This window comes from Aedes albopictus, chromosome 3 (genome assembly GCF_035046485.1).
Source record: "Aedes albopictus strain Foshan chromosome 3, AalbF5, whole genome shotgun sequence".
Taxonomy (NCBI): Eukaryota; Metazoa; Arthropoda; class Insecta; order Diptera; family Culicidae; genus Aedes; species Aedes albopictus.
In genome coordinates, this window is record NC_085138.1 from 195,501,145 (window position 1) to 195,519,438 (window position 18,294).

The 18,294-nt window shown below is 45.1% G+C and overlaps 1 protein-coding gene across 1 annotated transcript in view; it reads left to right on the forward strand.

The window, feature by feature from the left end:
* Window positions 1-8,494, forward strand: part of LOC109427215 (mucin-16) — a 30,019-nt gene extending 21,525 nt beyond the window's left edge. The window contains exon 12 of the mRNA XM_029863078.2: window positions 22-8,494. Within this exon, the coding sequence (XP_029718938.1) occupies window positions 22-8,280 (8,259 nt within the window). The 3' untranslated portion in view covers window positions 8,281-8,494. The remainder of the gene's footprint in view (window positions 1-21) is intronic.
* The last annotated feature ends 9,800 nt before the right edge of the window (window positions 8,495-18,294 follow it).

The window sequence follows — 18,294 nt, forward strand, 5'->3', positions numbered from 1 at the left end:
TCTAATTTTCTGCTGTTATAGATAAAGCATACGCCACGCACACGAGGAAGGCCTTCAAAACCCGATACGCCTGTATCTACTCCTGCTTCGGTGATGTCCAAACAAGCGATCGGTATCAAAACACCATCGTCTGTTAGAAAATCCATGCTAAAAACATCGCAACTGCTGGAACACATCCCTGAAAAAGCGGTTGAACAGGACGATATCGTAGACACCACCACGGAAGCTGTCACACCGGCAAAGGCCATCGATACTTCGCGCTTAGAGTTGACTCCGAGCAGCACGTCTCCCGCTACGCCGGCTGGGTTGGACGTGGTTTTCAAAACTCCACGACCGGTTCGCGATACACGCATGTCGCTGGCTACGCCGAAGAAAACACCTGCAACTGTCGTGCCTGCTTCTGATCAAATGGTAAGTCAAAATACAGTTGGTCGGAGATCTGCCAGACGCAGCACTTCTGGTGCGGTCGATTCTCCTTCTGTGACTGAGGTCGACACCAACGGAGTCCCCCAGTCTGCTGAACGCTCCAGTTCATCTGTCAGTGACAAAACTACGCCGACAAACGTGGTTGTTTCTCCATTTGTGGTGGAAGAGACGCCAAGAAAAACTATTTCACCCTCGGAGGATGCAACCACTACCTCCGTCGATTTATGCCCGGATCTGTTGAAGCATCTTTGCGAGCGAGTCATCACCTTGGAGCACGCGATGGAGAACCTGGAAGATCCATCACAACAATCGCTCGAGATCACGGCAGCCAACAGCACGGACAATTTGGAAGGAATCAAACATCTACTGGAAACACCAGCAGCAACATCTACGGTTCGCAATAAGTTGCGTTCTTCTACCGCAGTTGGGGGTTCGAACGACACTGTCGATTTAGAAGGCGTTGGACAACTGTTGAAGTCCCCGTCTGCAGAGAAGTCGTCTTTGTTGCAGACCTCGGTAGTCGCTCCCGAAACTAGAAAAGCGCTACGATTGTCGGCGGCATCCACCGAACATAATGAAAGCAGCAATTTGGACGCGAGTTCAAAGCTTCATCTCGCTGAAGTAAGTATCGGCAGCTCAGTTGACGACACTGCGAACGCTACTACGGACTTGGAAGGGGTTCAACAACTGCTGAAGACTCCTTCTGCAGTGACAAACTGTTCGATCAACCTGGAAGGAGTTCAACAGCTGTTGAAAACTCCTAATGCAAACGCCGCCTCAGTGTCCGTTAGAAGTCGTAATACGAGGAGTTCAACAGCCGCTTTGGACAGCACTATGTATCTGGACGGAGTTCAGCAGCTACTGAAAACTCCGGCTACATCTGTTGCAAAAATACTTCCCTCAGCGTCGAAGTCTAGCGCTACGAATGAAACAAATTGCGATGCTTCCTCTGACATGGAAGGGGTAGAGCAGATGTTGGCAACTCCAACCGCAAGCATCGTCTCCCTGTCGGAGAGGACTCGTACTACGAGGCGTTCAACCACTCCGTTGGATACCACTATGCACCTGGAAGGGGTTCAACAGTTACTGAAAACTCCTATTGTTGCGCGGGTATTGCCTAACGATTCTTACAACTTGGAAGGAGTTCAACAAATGTTAAAAAGTCCAGCTGCGTCTGTTTCCAAGAAACCTGCTATGGATGACACCGGCAGCAACGATACCTTAGATTTAGAAGGGGTAGAACAGATGCTGGCAACTCCAAACGCAAGTGCGGTTTCCGTGTCGGAGAGAACTCGTACTACAAGACGTTCAACTACTCCATTGGATACTACTATGCACCTGGAAGGAGTTCAACAGTTACTGAAAACACCTATTGCGCGGGTATTGCCAAATGATTCGTACAACTTGGATGGTGTTCAACAAATGTTAATGACTCCTGCTGCGTCTCTTTCCAAGGACCCTGCTGTTATGAACAACACAGGCAACGACACTACCTTAGACATGGAAGGAGTGCAGCAAATGCTGTCAACTCCGAACGCTAGCGTGGTCTCCGTGTCCCAGAAGACTCGTAGCACAAGTTGTTCAACAGCTGGATTGGATAACACTATGCAACTGGAAGGAGTTCAACAGCTACTGAAAACACCCGTAGTTGCGCGAGTATTACCGAACAATTCGTGCAACTTTGAAGGAGTTCAACAGATGTTAAATACTCCGTCGGCGTCTGTTTCCAAGAAGCCTCCTGCTATGGATGACAGTAACTCTACCTTAGACATGGAAGGAATACAGCAAATGCTGACGACCCCGAACGCTAGCGTGGCCTCCGTGTCCCAGAAGACCCGTAGTACGAGAAATTCAACAGCTCCACTGGATACCACTGTGCAACTAGAAGGAGTTCAACAGCTACTGAACACTCCGGCGGCATCTGTTTCCAAAAAGCGCTCCTCAGTTTCAAATTCCAACGTTATGAATGAAACAGACATCGACACTACCTTAGACATGGAAGGTCTACCACAAATACTGGCAACTCCGAAAGCTAATGAAGCCTCCATGTCTCACAAAACCCGTAATACTAGGCATTCTACCGCTCCATTGAATAGCGCTATGAAATTGGAAGGGGTTCAAAAGCTGCTGCAGACACCGGTGGCGGCGCAAATGTTGCCGAACGATTCGTACAACTTGGATGGAGTTGAACAGCTATTGAAAACTCCAGCTACTACCGCCGGTATGTCTATGCGCAGTTCAACTACCTCGAAGATGTTAGATTCAATCGTCAATTTCTCAGTCGTGAATCAAACGGTAGACACCTTAACGGCTTCCATTTCAAATGAGCTGTTTGAAACATCAGAGACAGAGTCAAACTGTATCACACCTGCGAAAATGGAAGACACGGCAACAGCCAATGCTGACGAAGTGATTTTGTCAGTCAAACAACTAGATACTCCGGCATCCAGCATGAACCGTTCGACGAAAAACTCAACCGCATCAGAGAGCTTCGACTTGGAAGGAGTTCACCAATTACTGAAAACGCCGATCACTGTCAGAAAATCTCCAAGAGGTTCTTTGACCGGTAGTCCCAATTTGACAGGCGTTCAGCAGTTGATGGCAACTCCAGTATCGTCACCACCAGTGTCTTCAAAGAAAAGCCCTGCTGTGCCCAAAACGCCAGGTGCTGTTAACTTGGATGGTGTTCAACAACTGTTCAAAACCCCTGGGGCACCGCTGACAGGTCGTAAAACCTTGCGATCCTCAACCATTGCGATTACGCCACACGCATTAGCATCTCCAAACGATTCAACTTCATTAGAAGGTGTTTACCAACTTCTGAAAACCCCGGATAATACAAAATCGTTGCGTCGATCGGCTGTAGCTACCGAGTTGAACTCAACAGTGAGCAACAGTTCCAATTTGACAGGAGTTCAACAGCTACTGACAACACCGGAGGCATTCACTTCCGAAAAGCTATCGAATACGCCGGCAGCATTGAACACATCGGATCGCAATGAAACTGTTGACATGGATGGCATACAGCAGTTGCTTACGACACCACATACGACACCTGTGCTGAACAGTTCCGTGGATCTGGAAGGTCTCAAGCAGTTGTTAGATACTCCAGTCGTTAAAGGCGCACCAAACGATTCCGCCCACCTCGAGGGTATCCAACGGCTATTGACTACTCCGGCAGCAGCGAAAAAATCTTTGCGGAGTTCAGCCTTGGACAATGATCTGAATTTAACAGGAGTTCAGCAGCTTATGGTAACACCGCAAGCAACATCTACGGTGAAGAGAATTACGACAGTTCCCAAAACACCCAGCGGCGACGCAAACTTTGACGGAGTTCAGCAAATGTTCAAAACTCCTGTAGCTTTAACGGGATCGCGCAGAAACATGAGATCGAATGTAACCAAGATCAACCTCGACGAGAGCATCAACTACGACGGGCTTCAACAGCTCCTGGGAACACCAGTAGCGTCTACTCCGATTGTAAAATCAACCAGGAACGATTCAATTCCCGATAGCACCATGGACTTGGAAGGAATTGACCAATTACTAAGTACACCTGTTGCAATTGCTTCCACTAGCGACAAAATGCGTTCCCCGATTGTTTCCGGGTCGAAGTCTCCGATCGAGCAAACAAGTATGCGAAAGAGCTTAAGAACTTCAGTCCTGAAATCTGGATTGAACAATTCCAGTCATCTGGAAGGTATCGAAAAGATGCTACAGAGTCCTGTTGTTAAAGGAACAACGTTCAATAGCATCGCTCTACTGGAAGGAGTTGATCAACTGTTGCAAACCCCACACAACACTTCTACAACAAAGGCACCTCTCAAAACGCCACAGGATGTTTCCGCCAATTTGAGCAATGTGCAGCAGCTATTCCAAACTCCCAATCCACCTTCTGCCCAGAAACGTCAAAACAGATCCTCGAAGGCAGCTGAAGTATCTTCCACCACGCCAAATGTTTTTGACAAATCCGTCAATTTAGAGGGATTGGGACGAGATGAGCAACTGCAGAACACCAACGCCGTTAATCTCAACCTTAAGAACAAATTGGATTCAGTGCCAGTAGTATCATCCGGCTCAACCATTCAAACGAGCCGAAGCAGCGATCTGTTTTCTCCTCCTACCGATGATCAATCCTCGTCAGATACTGTAAATGTGGCAGGAATCATACAGATGCTAGATACTTCTAATCTCACAGCTGTTGAAGATAAATCACCCAAAGATACTGGAGATAAACTAGAAGAAACACCTGCCGTAGAAAAAGCTAACCAGCCTGACATCCTTGAACAAACCCGTGATAGTCTCCCGAAAAGTGTTCTGCCAACTCCGGCTGCAACTCCGGCGAAACTGGTCAATGTCAGCGTAACGGTTAGTACGGAAATAGGAACTCCAACGCAACAAAGACTGCGCCGTAAGCTGTACACCAAGAACGACCCGGACGACAAAACACCTGAAAGGATCAAGTCAACCGTTGTGCGCCCTGTAACAAGCAACGAGTATCTGCATATCATGGACCCTAGCACTCTTACCAAGGAGGAGACCAGTGAAGAGAAGCGAAATCGTCTTGGCAAGAAATTGACCAAACCGACGGAAGAATTGACGGATTCAGAATCGGACAGCAACAGCGAATACGAAAGCGTGGAAGTGGTGGAACCTGTTCGGAAAATATTACCATCCAGAGCTTCACGAAGGAATATCAAAACTTTGTCGGAGGAAGCGCTGGCTGGAGCCTCTCCAGAGCTGAAGTATGTCAAACCGAAACCACCGAAAATTGTTGAAGAACCATCCCCGGTGATTGTTGCCGAAACTCTGCCTACGATTAATGAAGATTCCGCTATCAATACCGAAGACTTGTCCGCTGGTCGCAGAAAAGTGATGTTCAATGAGAACATCCAGATTAAGGAGATCAACTCACCTGCAATTGTTGGCGACATTATTCAGAAGGTGTCACGAGGACGCGGAGGCAAGCATCAGAAGGCAGTTCAAGTTATCGTTGAGCAGCACTCGATCAAGCCCGCAAGACGTGATAACAAGTATGAGCAAAAAGATGACGAATCAAACAAACTCGAAGAGGAAACAGACACATCAAAACGTTCTCGACGGGGTACCAAGAGGGTCAATTATGCTGAAGAAACTAACGAGAATACCAAAACAAATGAGACCATGAAGCGCTCCCGTCGTGGTGCGAATAAGGTGGACAACGCGGAAAAGATCATAAACGAAGCAGATGCATCCGCCACAAAGGAAATCGATGTCAAAACAACGAAACGTTCCAAGCGTGAAGCGAAGAAACACGAAAGCCAGTCTTCTGAACAAATAGTTGAGACGGAAACAGCATCTAGTGTGAACACTGAAGAGACGTTTGAAAAGGATCATGCTGAACAGCCTGGAAGTACGGAGCCGGACGTTAAAGAAGGCGGTGTTATTGAAGAATCCGACGTTAATGTTCCAGAAACACAAGCAAATGTTGCTGATTCTGCAAGCAGTATTTCTGAAGAGAACAAGAAAGTCGAAGAGTCCAAACCTAAGCGAACACGGCGACCAACAGCGAAGTCCAAAGCAGAGCCTAAGAAACCGTCGTCAAGGTCTAGGTCCAAGAAAGCTGAAATAGTACCTGAAGTCGAGGAAAGTGAAAAGGAAGCTACTTCAAATGATCAAGCAGTACAACTCGAAGGAAGTGAAGATGATACTGTTAAGGCAAATGAGGAACAGCAACCTAGTCAGCTTGAGACCATCACGGTTGATGCTTCCGATGCTAAAGCTGATAAGTTGAATATGCTAAGTGATGAGGGAGCAGTGGATGCTAAGGAAGAAGGCGTCGTAGGCGTACAAACCGAAGAACTTGCAGCAAAACGTTCTCGTAGACCTGCTAGAAAGACTAAACCAGAGCCCAACAAAGCATCGTCGAAAACCAATTCTACGAAAATGTATGCGGAAGAGAAACAGGAAACTTCCCAACATGAAACGACTGCAATTGCTGAAGAATCTAAACGAACCGAGCTGCACGCGAACCAAGAGTCTTCTCATCCAGCTGAGGATACCACTGATGTGAACGAAAAGCCTGCAGCCAAACGATCCAGGCGCGCACCATCGAAAGTGGCAAAGGATATTACACCACCAGAGTCCATCAATGCTGAAGCGCAGTCATCAAATGGGGAGACTGAACACCAAGAAGAAAAGGACGCTGAAACCGTCTCCGGCAGAGGTAAACGTGGGGCAAAGAAGACAACGTCTAGATCTGCCAAGTCAAAGGTAATTGACGTGCCTCCGGATTCTACCAAAGGAGAGGAAGCCGTCGTTAAAGCTGCTGAGGAAGCTTCCGAGTCAACAGAAACGGAAAAAGCGAAACCTGCACCTCGAACAGTCAAGAGTCGCCAACGGCGAGTTGCTGCAACTACGACGGAAAAGGTTGATGATTCCATTCCCAAGATGGAGATCCAAGTATCTGCAGAATCTACTGATATTTCTGCAAAGGCCTTACACATTGTGGAAGCACCAGTTGTTGAACAAGCTGTTGCAGATTCCACCAGTCAAGATGAACCACAACCAGCACCAATGAAGCGAAGTCGCAACACGCGAAAACCGGCATCGAAAGCTAAAACACCAAAAGAAGAACAGCCGATGGTGGAAGAGGATGAGGTTGCAGCTATGCCACCCCCTGCGATGATTATCACTGCAGAACCAGATGAATCTGCTTCAAAGAAATCTGTTAGAAGAGGGCGTCAAAAACCTGTAGCGGAAGAATCTCACCCAGAGCTTCACCACACCATTGAAGAATCGCTTAATGAATCTCGTATGGTGAAGACAATGCTGCCATCTTCACATACATCGACGCCACTAATGCGAATCGAGGAAGAGAAACCTAAAACAACACGAGGAGGACGCACGCGAAAGCTTAACCCAGCCGTCGCTGCATTGATAGAAGCTGAGGTCACCACCACGCCGAATAGAAGTTCACCTCGAAACCTTCGCGCTGGATCTCAGAGCAGAACGGAGGACAGTCAAACTGCTCAAACAGCATTAAAGGCGAAAACATCTCGCACTCGTAATGCCCCGAAAATGAAGTCCGTTGATGTTTCGCATGACCAGCCCCAAAGCGAGAAACATACATCAAACGTGATCGCCGAAGAGGATCCAACAGAAGTCAACGATGCCGCTGATATCGCACCATCCAAGGCTCGCAAGAACCCTCCTACTAAGCGAGTACGCGGTAAAGTAGTTGAGCAGTCCGAATCGGACGAACACCAGGAAGTAGCACCAAAGCGAGCCCGAAAAGTCCCCACCAAATACCGCGATGTACAAGCAGAAGTCACTGAAGAAGTCAGCAAAGATATCGTGGAACCTACACGAAACCGGCGTGGTGCCAAATCGGTTAAACAGGTCGAAGAACCTACTACAACAACAACAACCGAAGCAAGCGAAACCAACGATGAATCGGAAACAGTTCAAGCTAAGCCGTCGAGAAGCCGAAAAGTTCCAGCCAAATACCAAGAAACTCGACCGGATAGTGCATCCAAGTTGGAAGACACCGAAGATGCTAGTAAGGAAAACGTAGAACCTACTCGCAATCGTCGAAATGCCAAACCAACCAAGAAGACCGAAGAAGCTACGAGGACACTCGCAACAAAAGCAACGACCGAAACAAACGATAAATCGGAAGATGTGGAAGTAAAACCATCGAGAAGTCGAAAGGTGGCAGCAACTAAACGGCCTGCTGCAGCATCTCGAAAGAAGGTTGTGGACGTAGCGGATACGGAGGAGGACGAAGCTTCTGCGGTTAAGCAAACGCGCGAAAACGAGGAACCAGTAGAAACAAGTAGCAGTCGCAGACGACCGCTGCGAACGCGAAGGTAAACTGTTATCTGTGGGTCAATCAGCTGTCTGTAAGGATCTCGTTATGCTTCTGTAAGTTTTGTTAGTTCGTATTCGTCGAGTTCATATGACCGTATATTAACTGTTACATATTGGTATTTTGATTAACTTTTTATTTAACTATCGACTAAAAACCTTGTATTTTTAAAAGAGAACTAATTAAATAATCCCTGAATTTGTATTGACAAGTACTGAAGATGAACGAGTTTTATCGAACTGAGAATTCTTCGAAAGTTCCTTAAGCGTGGCATCCTTTCAACAGCTGTAAAATTCGGTAGCAGTGAGTAACAAGGCCAACTTAATCTCACTCGCTTTGCAGCTGCAGCTCTCCAGTACCGTCGGTCGTGCTGTCTGTGCTCTACGTCTTCTAGTGTCAAGCGGATGGGACACTCACTGGGTGCTCTCGGTGCGCTTCTATACCCCGTTTGGCAGCCCTCCATCATTGCAGCAAACTTTACCGGTCGCTGCTGGATGCGCTCGCAAAATAGTAGCGCTATGGGTGGGTGACCAAATATAGTAGCGGGACAGTTGCGCTGCTAAAAATTCTATGGGAATATGACAGCCCTCCCGATACGAATCAGGGTGACTAATTTGATTGCTACCGGTGTGGAAAAGGGTGGCTAAGTCAAAATGGTAGCGCTGCGCGGGTTGCTCGAATAGTAGCCGCCGTTAATGTTGCTCTGAAAGGGTTACACTTATAGACACTATAGATTCCATGGACTCGCGGAGACATGGTTAAGCAATACGATTTTAGTGTGTTTTTCCGTGAATTTAGAGTGTACCGAGCGAATATGACGTCACGCCATCCATTGTCGCTATTGAAATCGTGACGTCATGCTCGTTTGGCTACACGAACTGACAGTTCGTTTGGCTACAGTTGTCTTCGCCTTCGCGAGTCTATGGAATCTATAGTGTCTATAGTTACACTTATAGACACTATAGATTCCATAGACTCGCGGAGACATGGTTGAGCAATACGACTTTAGTGTGTTTTGCCGTGAATTTAGAGTGTACCGAGTGAATATGACGTCACGCAATTCATTGTCGCTATTGAACTCATGACGTCATGCTCGTTTGGCTACACGAACTGACAGTTCGTTTGGCTACAGTTGTCTTTGCCTCCGCGAGTCTATGGAATCTATAGTGCCTATAGTTACTCACTTGGTATTTTCTTAAGGAACGGCCAGAGTGGACGCTTCACGCGACGCGACGCGGATTTGCCTTACGAATGGACTACCCGCTTTGCAGGCAGCCACAGTTGATCAGCAGGAGTAAATCAATTTAATTTTGTATGGCGAAATGCATCTAAACTTGAAATACAAAGCTTTTCCCGAAAAAATATTTGGTAGGCTTAATAGTGGTCACCATTGTGCACAACCACTACCAAATATTTTTTTGAATAAAGTGTTCCACTTTGAAGAATTTGCCTTTAGATGGTATTCGCCATACAATATTTTTGCGATTTACTTTTAGCGATTTTTCGCGCATAGAAGCTAGCGCCACATTGGTCGATGCGGAGAATAGGAAAACAGCCGATGTATTTAATTCATTGACAGCTGGCCAGCACCTTAGTATGAAGTATGCGAAGTATGCTATCAAAAACAGTGTTTGGAGGACTTTGGTGGGGGCTGGCTCACCAACACTTCCGGTCCGCTTTAGTGCTTTATGCATCATTGTGGCCAGGTGTTGTTCTAGTTTTTCCAACTGTATTGTAAAGCATGAGCGGTGATCCTTGGCATTCTTGTGTAAATTGGGGTACTCGGAATGTTCATCGATCACCGATTATTGCTGGCAGATGCAGTGGAAAGTTTGTCTTAATACGTATCAATCGTCTCTGACAAACGAGAAAAACTGACCTCACTGATTACCTGTCTCTGAGCCAAATTTGGTATAGAGTCTTCAGTCTCCGATTAATCGCTTTATGTTTGATGGAGGCTTTTAATCCAATGGGTTACATAGCCGCTATCCGAATGAAGAGAGTAATGTTCCGCGTAATATATCATAAATCAAAAGAGGTGCGGTATATTAAGTGGAGCGGATATACTGAATTGGGTACCAGACCAAGTCCCTGCTGGGTGGCACGAAATAGGTGAGCCATAGACAATGGAATCGTCAATGTCGTAGGGCATAGTATGTGACTATTGTCGAAACCAAAAAAACTTTTAATGCCCAACCAAATCATTAGCAATATCAATTTGCTTCAAACGCGTTCCAGTGATAGGGTTAAGATTAGGATCAATTATTACAATACAATTTCACGTTTCAATATGTGTTTAGTAGTTTTAGAGGTAACAGCCTAATAAGAAATTTTCTGTAGGTTCATAACTTGCCCTCAACGAGTTGAATGTTATATTGCCTCACAACTGTGAGCAACATTATTACTCATTAATAAAAGGTTGTACCTATCATCAATATGGACATAGACTTGCTGAACGAAACATTTGACCAATTAACATCTTTCAGGTATAAAATAGGTAGTAGGATAAAACAACAAATTACAAATTACAAGTAGGACAAAACTTTTATTTTTAAAAGTAGTTATCTATGTTCATGATAGAAGAGTAGCGTAAAGTGATACCACCCGTTCCAGATCCAGAAACGTTTCACACTGAAAGAAGGTTGGAATGACAGTGTGAACAGAAGATCCGAACTGCTAGGTGTAGGAAGAAGTATGTTTATTTCCCCTCCCCTTCCCCAACACTCTGTAGAATTTTGATACAACTTCACGTAACTGTTGTGAAGCCTCCACACTTTTTAACAAATTTACAACAAACACGCTATAACAGTATCTAGAGAATCGTGGAGGGTGAGAAACCTGAACTAGTAGCAGTATTCATATAGATTAACAATGATACTCTATTATTTTCAATCATTGCAACCAGGGTTGTGCAGTTTCAGGATGGTCAATGTCGAATGACACTCGCCCTAACCATCACTTCATACGACAAACGCAGTCCATCAAAACATAATCGATTCACGCAAAAGCCACTCAAGCCAACCCTCGTTCAATGCAGAGTCAACCACATCCAACAGCAGCGATCGTCTCTTGTTTTCGAACCACACGATGAAACACCGAAGCGAGTTTTTGTTCTACGCTTTGCATTCTATTCATAGGGCGTGCTATGTTTGTGTTTGCTGCGCCATGCAATACTACTTACCCAATTGACCCTCATCCTGGCATTTTCAGACGAGAGTCACCCAGCAGTGAGTGACATAGCTCTGCGTTGGAACGACGGTTAAGAAGCGTTCGGCTACTCAAGAGATTTGCAGAGAAAGAGCGTGGCGGCGTCAGCCACCGTATCAATGCGTTCGTCTCGAATGTGTTCGATAGCAATATAGAGACGGTCGGCTGTAGCGTTGATGGAGGAAGAAGGGCAATGTTGATGTTGCGGCTTTTTTGTGTTATGATGGTGATAATGCACAAGACTGATTGCAACATTATACTAATATGTGCGGGCCGCCCATTTGCGGAGTTGTGCGGCCAATTATTCTCTTTCCATTCCAGAAACGACCGTTTTGAAGCAAGAAGTGTCCTAATGGCTAACACAAGCGGGACTTGTCCGAAACACACAAGATAAGTACAACAATTTTATAATCAGGCACCCAATTCTTTCTACTACTTTGCTAATAGATAAATACTTCAATATGCATACTTCAATATCAATTATTTGTTTGTTTGCGCCTTTATTTATGACACTATTGAAGCATTCGTGTCGCCGCGAAATAGTTTACAATTTATCTTATTCACATTTTTCAATTCACTTTAAAGTATCTGACACTGCTTTTACAATTGTGTATGTAAACTTGTATGTTAATTATGTTCATTATTAAGGCTCAAGCATTCGTCATCATTTTTCGGAAAATAAAAAGCAGTTTTCTCGCTGCAAATCAAAACAAGGATCATGAAAATATATTCACTGCATTATATTCCTCATGTGGAGTACAGTGAATATATTTTCATAGCAAAAAAAATTGTTTTGAACGAAAAAACTGCTTTCAAATGTTTGATGATGACGATGATTTCAATGACGAAAAGTTCAACGTTAATTGTTGAGAACCACTGGAATGGATAGTCTCTCATGCTGTCGTCGTTCTGCGTGCTCGCCGATAGCATGTAATATGCCTTCGGCTGATGCACAATCGCAGAGAATAGATTAGAAGTAATGTAGTCGCCGTGTCGTAAATACGTGTCGTTTTGTAATGTAATTTTAATGTAAATAAAGTTATGTTTTAATGTGTTTGTTATTCGCTACGCCTGGGAGTTTTAATAGACTGCGATGTCACCCGGCCACCCCGAACTCCAGGTCGTAACAGTGGCGACGAGAAATCCGTGCGTGCAGTGAGGACCCGCGACACGTTAAGTTTTCCGCGGAGGAGAAGATGGGCGACGGCGACACAATGGACATCGGGCGGAGTGAGCAAGCACAGCTCCAGCATTCGGCTTCAATGGCTGGACAGGATCAGCACCAGCGTCAGTCGCCGGTTCTGAGGTCAGTATACCAGAACCAAAATGCTCCATTCCCATCAGTGCCCGTGGAAATCCGTTCTCAGCAGCAGCACCAGTTCAACGATCAACCCTCGCATCAAACCCCAGCTGGAATCAATGAATGGCCCATTGATTCGCTACCATATGATGGGCAGTCAGCGGTACAAGCACCACCGCCGCCATCATCGTCAGGCCGGTTTCCACTCGATCGAGAGCAGTACCTCGATGAGCAGTTTCGGCAGATGCGAGAAGCCAGCGAAAAATACTACGGTAGTATGAATCGGCTGATGGAGCTCCAGTACCAGGTTTCTGTGGAGCGAATGAAAACAGTCAACCAACAAATGCAGTTGATGTTTTCGCTTTGTTGGGCTGCTCGAGCGCCGAAGCCAACATACGAGTCTGCCCCGATCAGCACACAACAGCAGGGAACACAATACCAAGCACCGTTCCAAAATGATGTCGACACAACGGCGGCGGTAATAAATGAAGTGCAACCGCGGCAGCCACGAGTGGATCAGCTGATTGTTCCAGTGTCGACGCTTCATTGTGAGGAGCAACAGCAGCAGAAGCTAGAAATAAAAAACTGTATTGCCATACCTGCACAACCCGATGGCAGTAGTGAAGTTTTCGAACACGCTCAGCAGAACGAGTGTGCAGCAGAGGTGTTCAAGTCGTGCAATGTCGGATCACTTCGGGGAGCAGAAATTGTTTCCGATAAGCACCCACCGATCAGCGTTAAATCGGATCCAATGTTCGTGCAGTATTTTGTGGATCGATATGGGCATCGGATGGATTTGGCACGTGGACGTGCCTCAGTTTTCAGTGACGTCTTCGAGTGGATGATACACAATGTTGGAATCAGGATCAAGCTCCGGTCTTCCGTACATCAGTGTCTGTCAACCTGATCACCGGCAACGCTTCCTTCACTGTCCACCATCATCGCTCTTCCTGCGCCAGAAGACCGCTGTAATGGTTTACCGTCAACCGATTAGAGGAGGAGATGTTGAGAACCACTGGAATGGATAGTCTCTCATGCTGTCGTCGTTCTGCGTGCTCGCCGATAGCATGTAATATGCCTTCGGCTGATGCACAATCGCAGAGAATAGATTAGAAGTAATGTAGTCGCCGTGTCGTAAATACGTGTCGTTTTGTAATGTAATTTTAATGTAAATAAAGTTATGTTTTAATGTGTTTGTTATTCGCTACGCCTGGGAGTTTTAATAGACTGCGATGTCACCCGGCCACCCCGAACTCCAGGTCGTAACATTAATAGTAGTCTGATAATCCAAGTCTAGTGATTTTTTTCCCAAGGAATAGAAAGAGTTGGTGTCATAATCAATACAATACTTGAAACTGGAAACTCCTTATTTCCCCCTATGGGTTATAGGGAGGGGCGGGACATTCGAGCCTACTCATCAGTGGAAAGGACTTGATATGCTAATCGGTTTAGCATAGGGCAGATACAAGTCTACTGGTAGACGTATCGCCCAGCGAAACAACGCAGATTGGCCACGGCCAGGGGGTGCGTTGATTATAACAGAATAACAGAAAAACAGTGTTTGGAGGACTTTTACCTTGTACAGGGTGTCTCAGTGAAGAGAATTGTCAGACAAAAGAGGCACAAAACAAGCAACAAAGAGGCGCGACGATTACTCTTTTTCCCGGCTGGTAACAGATAATGACATGATCTCGAAATTTTTTGTTGCAGACAAAACGGAAGCTGAATTTGTTGCGTACTTTTCAACTCGTGAATAATCAATAATTACTAACCCAAAGTCGAAACTGTTTGATGATAGAGCTTCACCAGAGCTGCAGTGTTTACCGAATCGAAGTTACCGTTCGAAAATCGCAATGCAAGGCTTAAACCTCTCTAAACTCGTGGTGTACGATGTTTATCCTATTATTTTCAAGTTGGGACAAACTTATGTCGCAATGGGTGGATTGTCGCAACAAATACAGGTTGCGACATTGTCATTATTGTTGCGCGATGGTTGAATTTTGATTCACTGGGGTGTCTACTACCTGGAAAAACCTGGAAAACCGGGAATCCTCAGGGAATTTTATTCAACAGGGAAAAATCTGGAATACTCAGGGAAATTCTTGAGTACTCAGGGAAATTTTACTCCGATAAAAAAAACATTGGGTCGTATGAACCTGGTAGTAAAAATCCATATAGATATTTCGCTACAAGGATGTTTTCCAGAAATTCCCGTCAGAATTTCTTTCTGGAACTTCTTTAAAAATACCTCCCGGAATGTCTCCCAGGATTTCTTATAAAATTCCTTCCGCAAAGGTATACTCCCGGATTCCTTCCAGGATTCCTGAATTCCAACCGATTTTTCCTGGAGTTTTTCACGGGGATGCTATTTCTTCCCAGAGTTCCTCCAGTGTTTTGCTCAAAGAAATCTTCGTAGGAATTTGTTAAAAGTTTTCGCGAGGTTTATTTTGAAGTTTTACCTGAGATTTTTCTCGGAGTATCTCCTGGAACTTCTCTCAGAAGATTCCTTCCGATGTTGGTCATGGGATGTCTCTCAGAGTTTTTTTTTAATTTACCCTGGATTTTCTCCTAAGATTTTTGTTCCATAGTGCCTTCTGGAATTTCCACAGGAGTTATTGTTGATATTTCTCGTTGAATTCTTCTTTTGCATTCTTTCAGAGCCAGGCTGTTTCTTGTAGTTGGACCGAATTTCTTGCAGCTATCCACCTGAGAGATTTTACAGATATTCTGTGCATTATTCCCAAAATTCTTCCCGGAATCTTTACCAGAAATTGTCCCGAGATTCTAGACACTCCTTTAGGGATTTCTGCCAAACTAATTGCAGGGATTCTTCTACGGGTTTTCCTCAAAATGTCTCATGAGATTACTTACGAAATACCTTATAGGAAATTCATGGAGAAATATTCGAGGGAATTCAGATAAATTCTTGCGAGAAACTCCGCAAAGTGTTATTCAAGAAATCTCGACAGGAACTTCAGGAAAAACCTGAGAAAAAAATGAGACATCTCGAAAAATAATAGGTAATAGTAATCCCGAGAAGAAATATTAAGGACATCCAAGGAGGAATTCTAAGAACCTCATGGAATCCTGAAAGCAGCTGCGGACGAAGTTCCGCGAGGAAAACAAGAGGACTATCGGCAAAAATCCAATAGTTTATGGATAGCTGTCCAGGAAAACCACTAAAAAAGGCATGGACACTGGCTTCAGCCGGCGGTTGTACCGATTGAACGAAACTTAACACAGAGTGGCTACGGATAAGAAGCTATTCTCGTGAAAAATTTCATCGCTCGGAGCGGGAATCGAACCCTCATCCACCCGGACCCTAACCGCATGGCTACGAGGTTCAACCAATGACATTCTTGATGAAACTTTGAATAGTTTTGGATGGATCTTCAGGAGGAATCCAGCGAGAATCTCTAGAAGTATATCGGAAAACCTTTGCAAGAAATATCGGGACGTACTCAAACAGATAGCTCGCGTGAAAGAATCCTGCGGAAAGCCAGGAAGAAACTTTGGAAGAAATTCAAGGAATTATGCTCAGAAATCTTGAAAGAATTTTTGAAGAGTATGGGAACTTACGTATTTTCGGCAGTTTTGTTCTCTTCGTCATGGGGGGTTTTTTGAAACCTGTTGTACTCAGAGTTGGCATCAAATCCTTCCCAACCAATATGATCAAGTTTCAGGCAATTTGGCCGGCATAAATCGCTCATGACGAAGAGAACAAACCTGCCGATGATACCCTTAGTCACCCTTTATAATTTTTAGAAAATTTGAGTTATTTTTTTTTAATTATAAACTTTCAAAATTTCATCTGGAAAAACCTGGAAAACTCAGGGAATTTAATTTTGAGTTATGAGTAGACACCCTGCAGTTTTATCTACAATTTTGTCAAATACATTAAGGGTCGCACACGCATATCAAAGTCGTGAGGGGTCTCGCGGAGAGTCGCTTTCAACGCTTGGTCACGGCTTTGATATGCGTGTGTGACCCTTAAGCCTTCATTACACGCTTTGCCAAGTGTGCAAACTTTTCCGCACGCATCAACCAACATCAAAGCGAACGCTTGACATTTCCGATGTTTTCTCAATATTGCGACCGCTGTTGGGCTGCTGGGTTATGCGTGCGGAAAAAATTGCACACTTGGCAAAGCGTGTACTGAAGGCTTTACTTTATTCGGAGAAGTTTTAGATAAAACTACAAGGTAAAAGTTCTCCATACACTGTTTTTTGATAGCATGCTTCTGAACTGAGAAAACAGCAAGTGAGTGAAACTCTTTCCAAGTTAGTGTCCATCCCTGCGAACACCAACTTTGTAGGGTTGTTTCCCGTATTTTCGTAAAATACCCTTCCTAGCATCTCCGTCCAGCTTTAGCTATTTTCAGGATGTTGGGTTCACCGTAGAGTGCAGCAAACTCGCGGTTCATCCTACCTACATGTACTTTTTAATTTTTCTCCATAAACGTTATAGCCGACTCTACGTCTCTACTTCTTTGCAAAAATCTCAATAGCAGGTTCACGCGCGTTACCGTCGCTCCAATGCAGAAATTGACCCAGTGTAGCGCTCCACTGTATTTTAGAAGCTCGCTTGGTAGTTGATCTACTCCAGCGGTTTTGTTGTTTTTCAACCGGCCAACCTCCTCCTCAATCTCTTGGTGGTCAGGGGCCGGAAGTCTTTCGTCCTGTGCACATACTCCTAGATCTGTTACCACGCTACCTTCGGTATTTGCAACGTCGCCATTGAGGTGCTCATCGTAATGCTGCCGCCACCTCTCGACCAGCTCACGCTCGCTCGTGAGAATATTCCCGTGATTATCGCGGCGCATGTCGGCTTGTGGCACAAAGCCTCTGTGCGAGCGGTTCAGCTTCTCGTAGAACTTTCGTGTACAGCTCTTCCATCGCTTCGCGATCTCGTTCTTCCTGCTGGCGCTTCTTCCTCCGGAAGACTGAGTTCTGCCTGTTCCGCGCCTGTCTGTAACGTGCCTCATTCGCTCTCGTACGGTGTTGCAGCATTCTCGTCCATGCTGCATTCTTCTCGTTTGTCAACTGTTCACATTCGCCGACGTACAGTGCCATTTACACTCTTATCAATAAATTGATTCAACCAAGATGTTCAATCCTTCCTTCAACTTCATCAAGAAACACAAATTGATAGAAATATTGCTAAATGTATTGCTTGCATTTTTATTGCGAAGAAGATGGATGATAATGTTAAATCTTGATATAAATACTGACCAACCTGCAAAAGCGAGGATTGAGGTTGGTGTTTATATCTTCAATAATTTCCCCTCCGAAAGATTGATCCAACCACCGCTATCATCCAGTTTGACCAAACCATCAAGATCATCCAAGTCCGTCAAACTTTCCCCTTGAGTTGTTTTATTCGATCAATCTAGCAGGGTAAAAGAGTCAGCAGATTAAGCGAAGATCATTCCATCAGTGAGGAAGAAATAGCAATTCACCAACATTCAGCGCGTGGTTCACGGCGTTCATGGTGGCCAGCTCAATTGAATTTT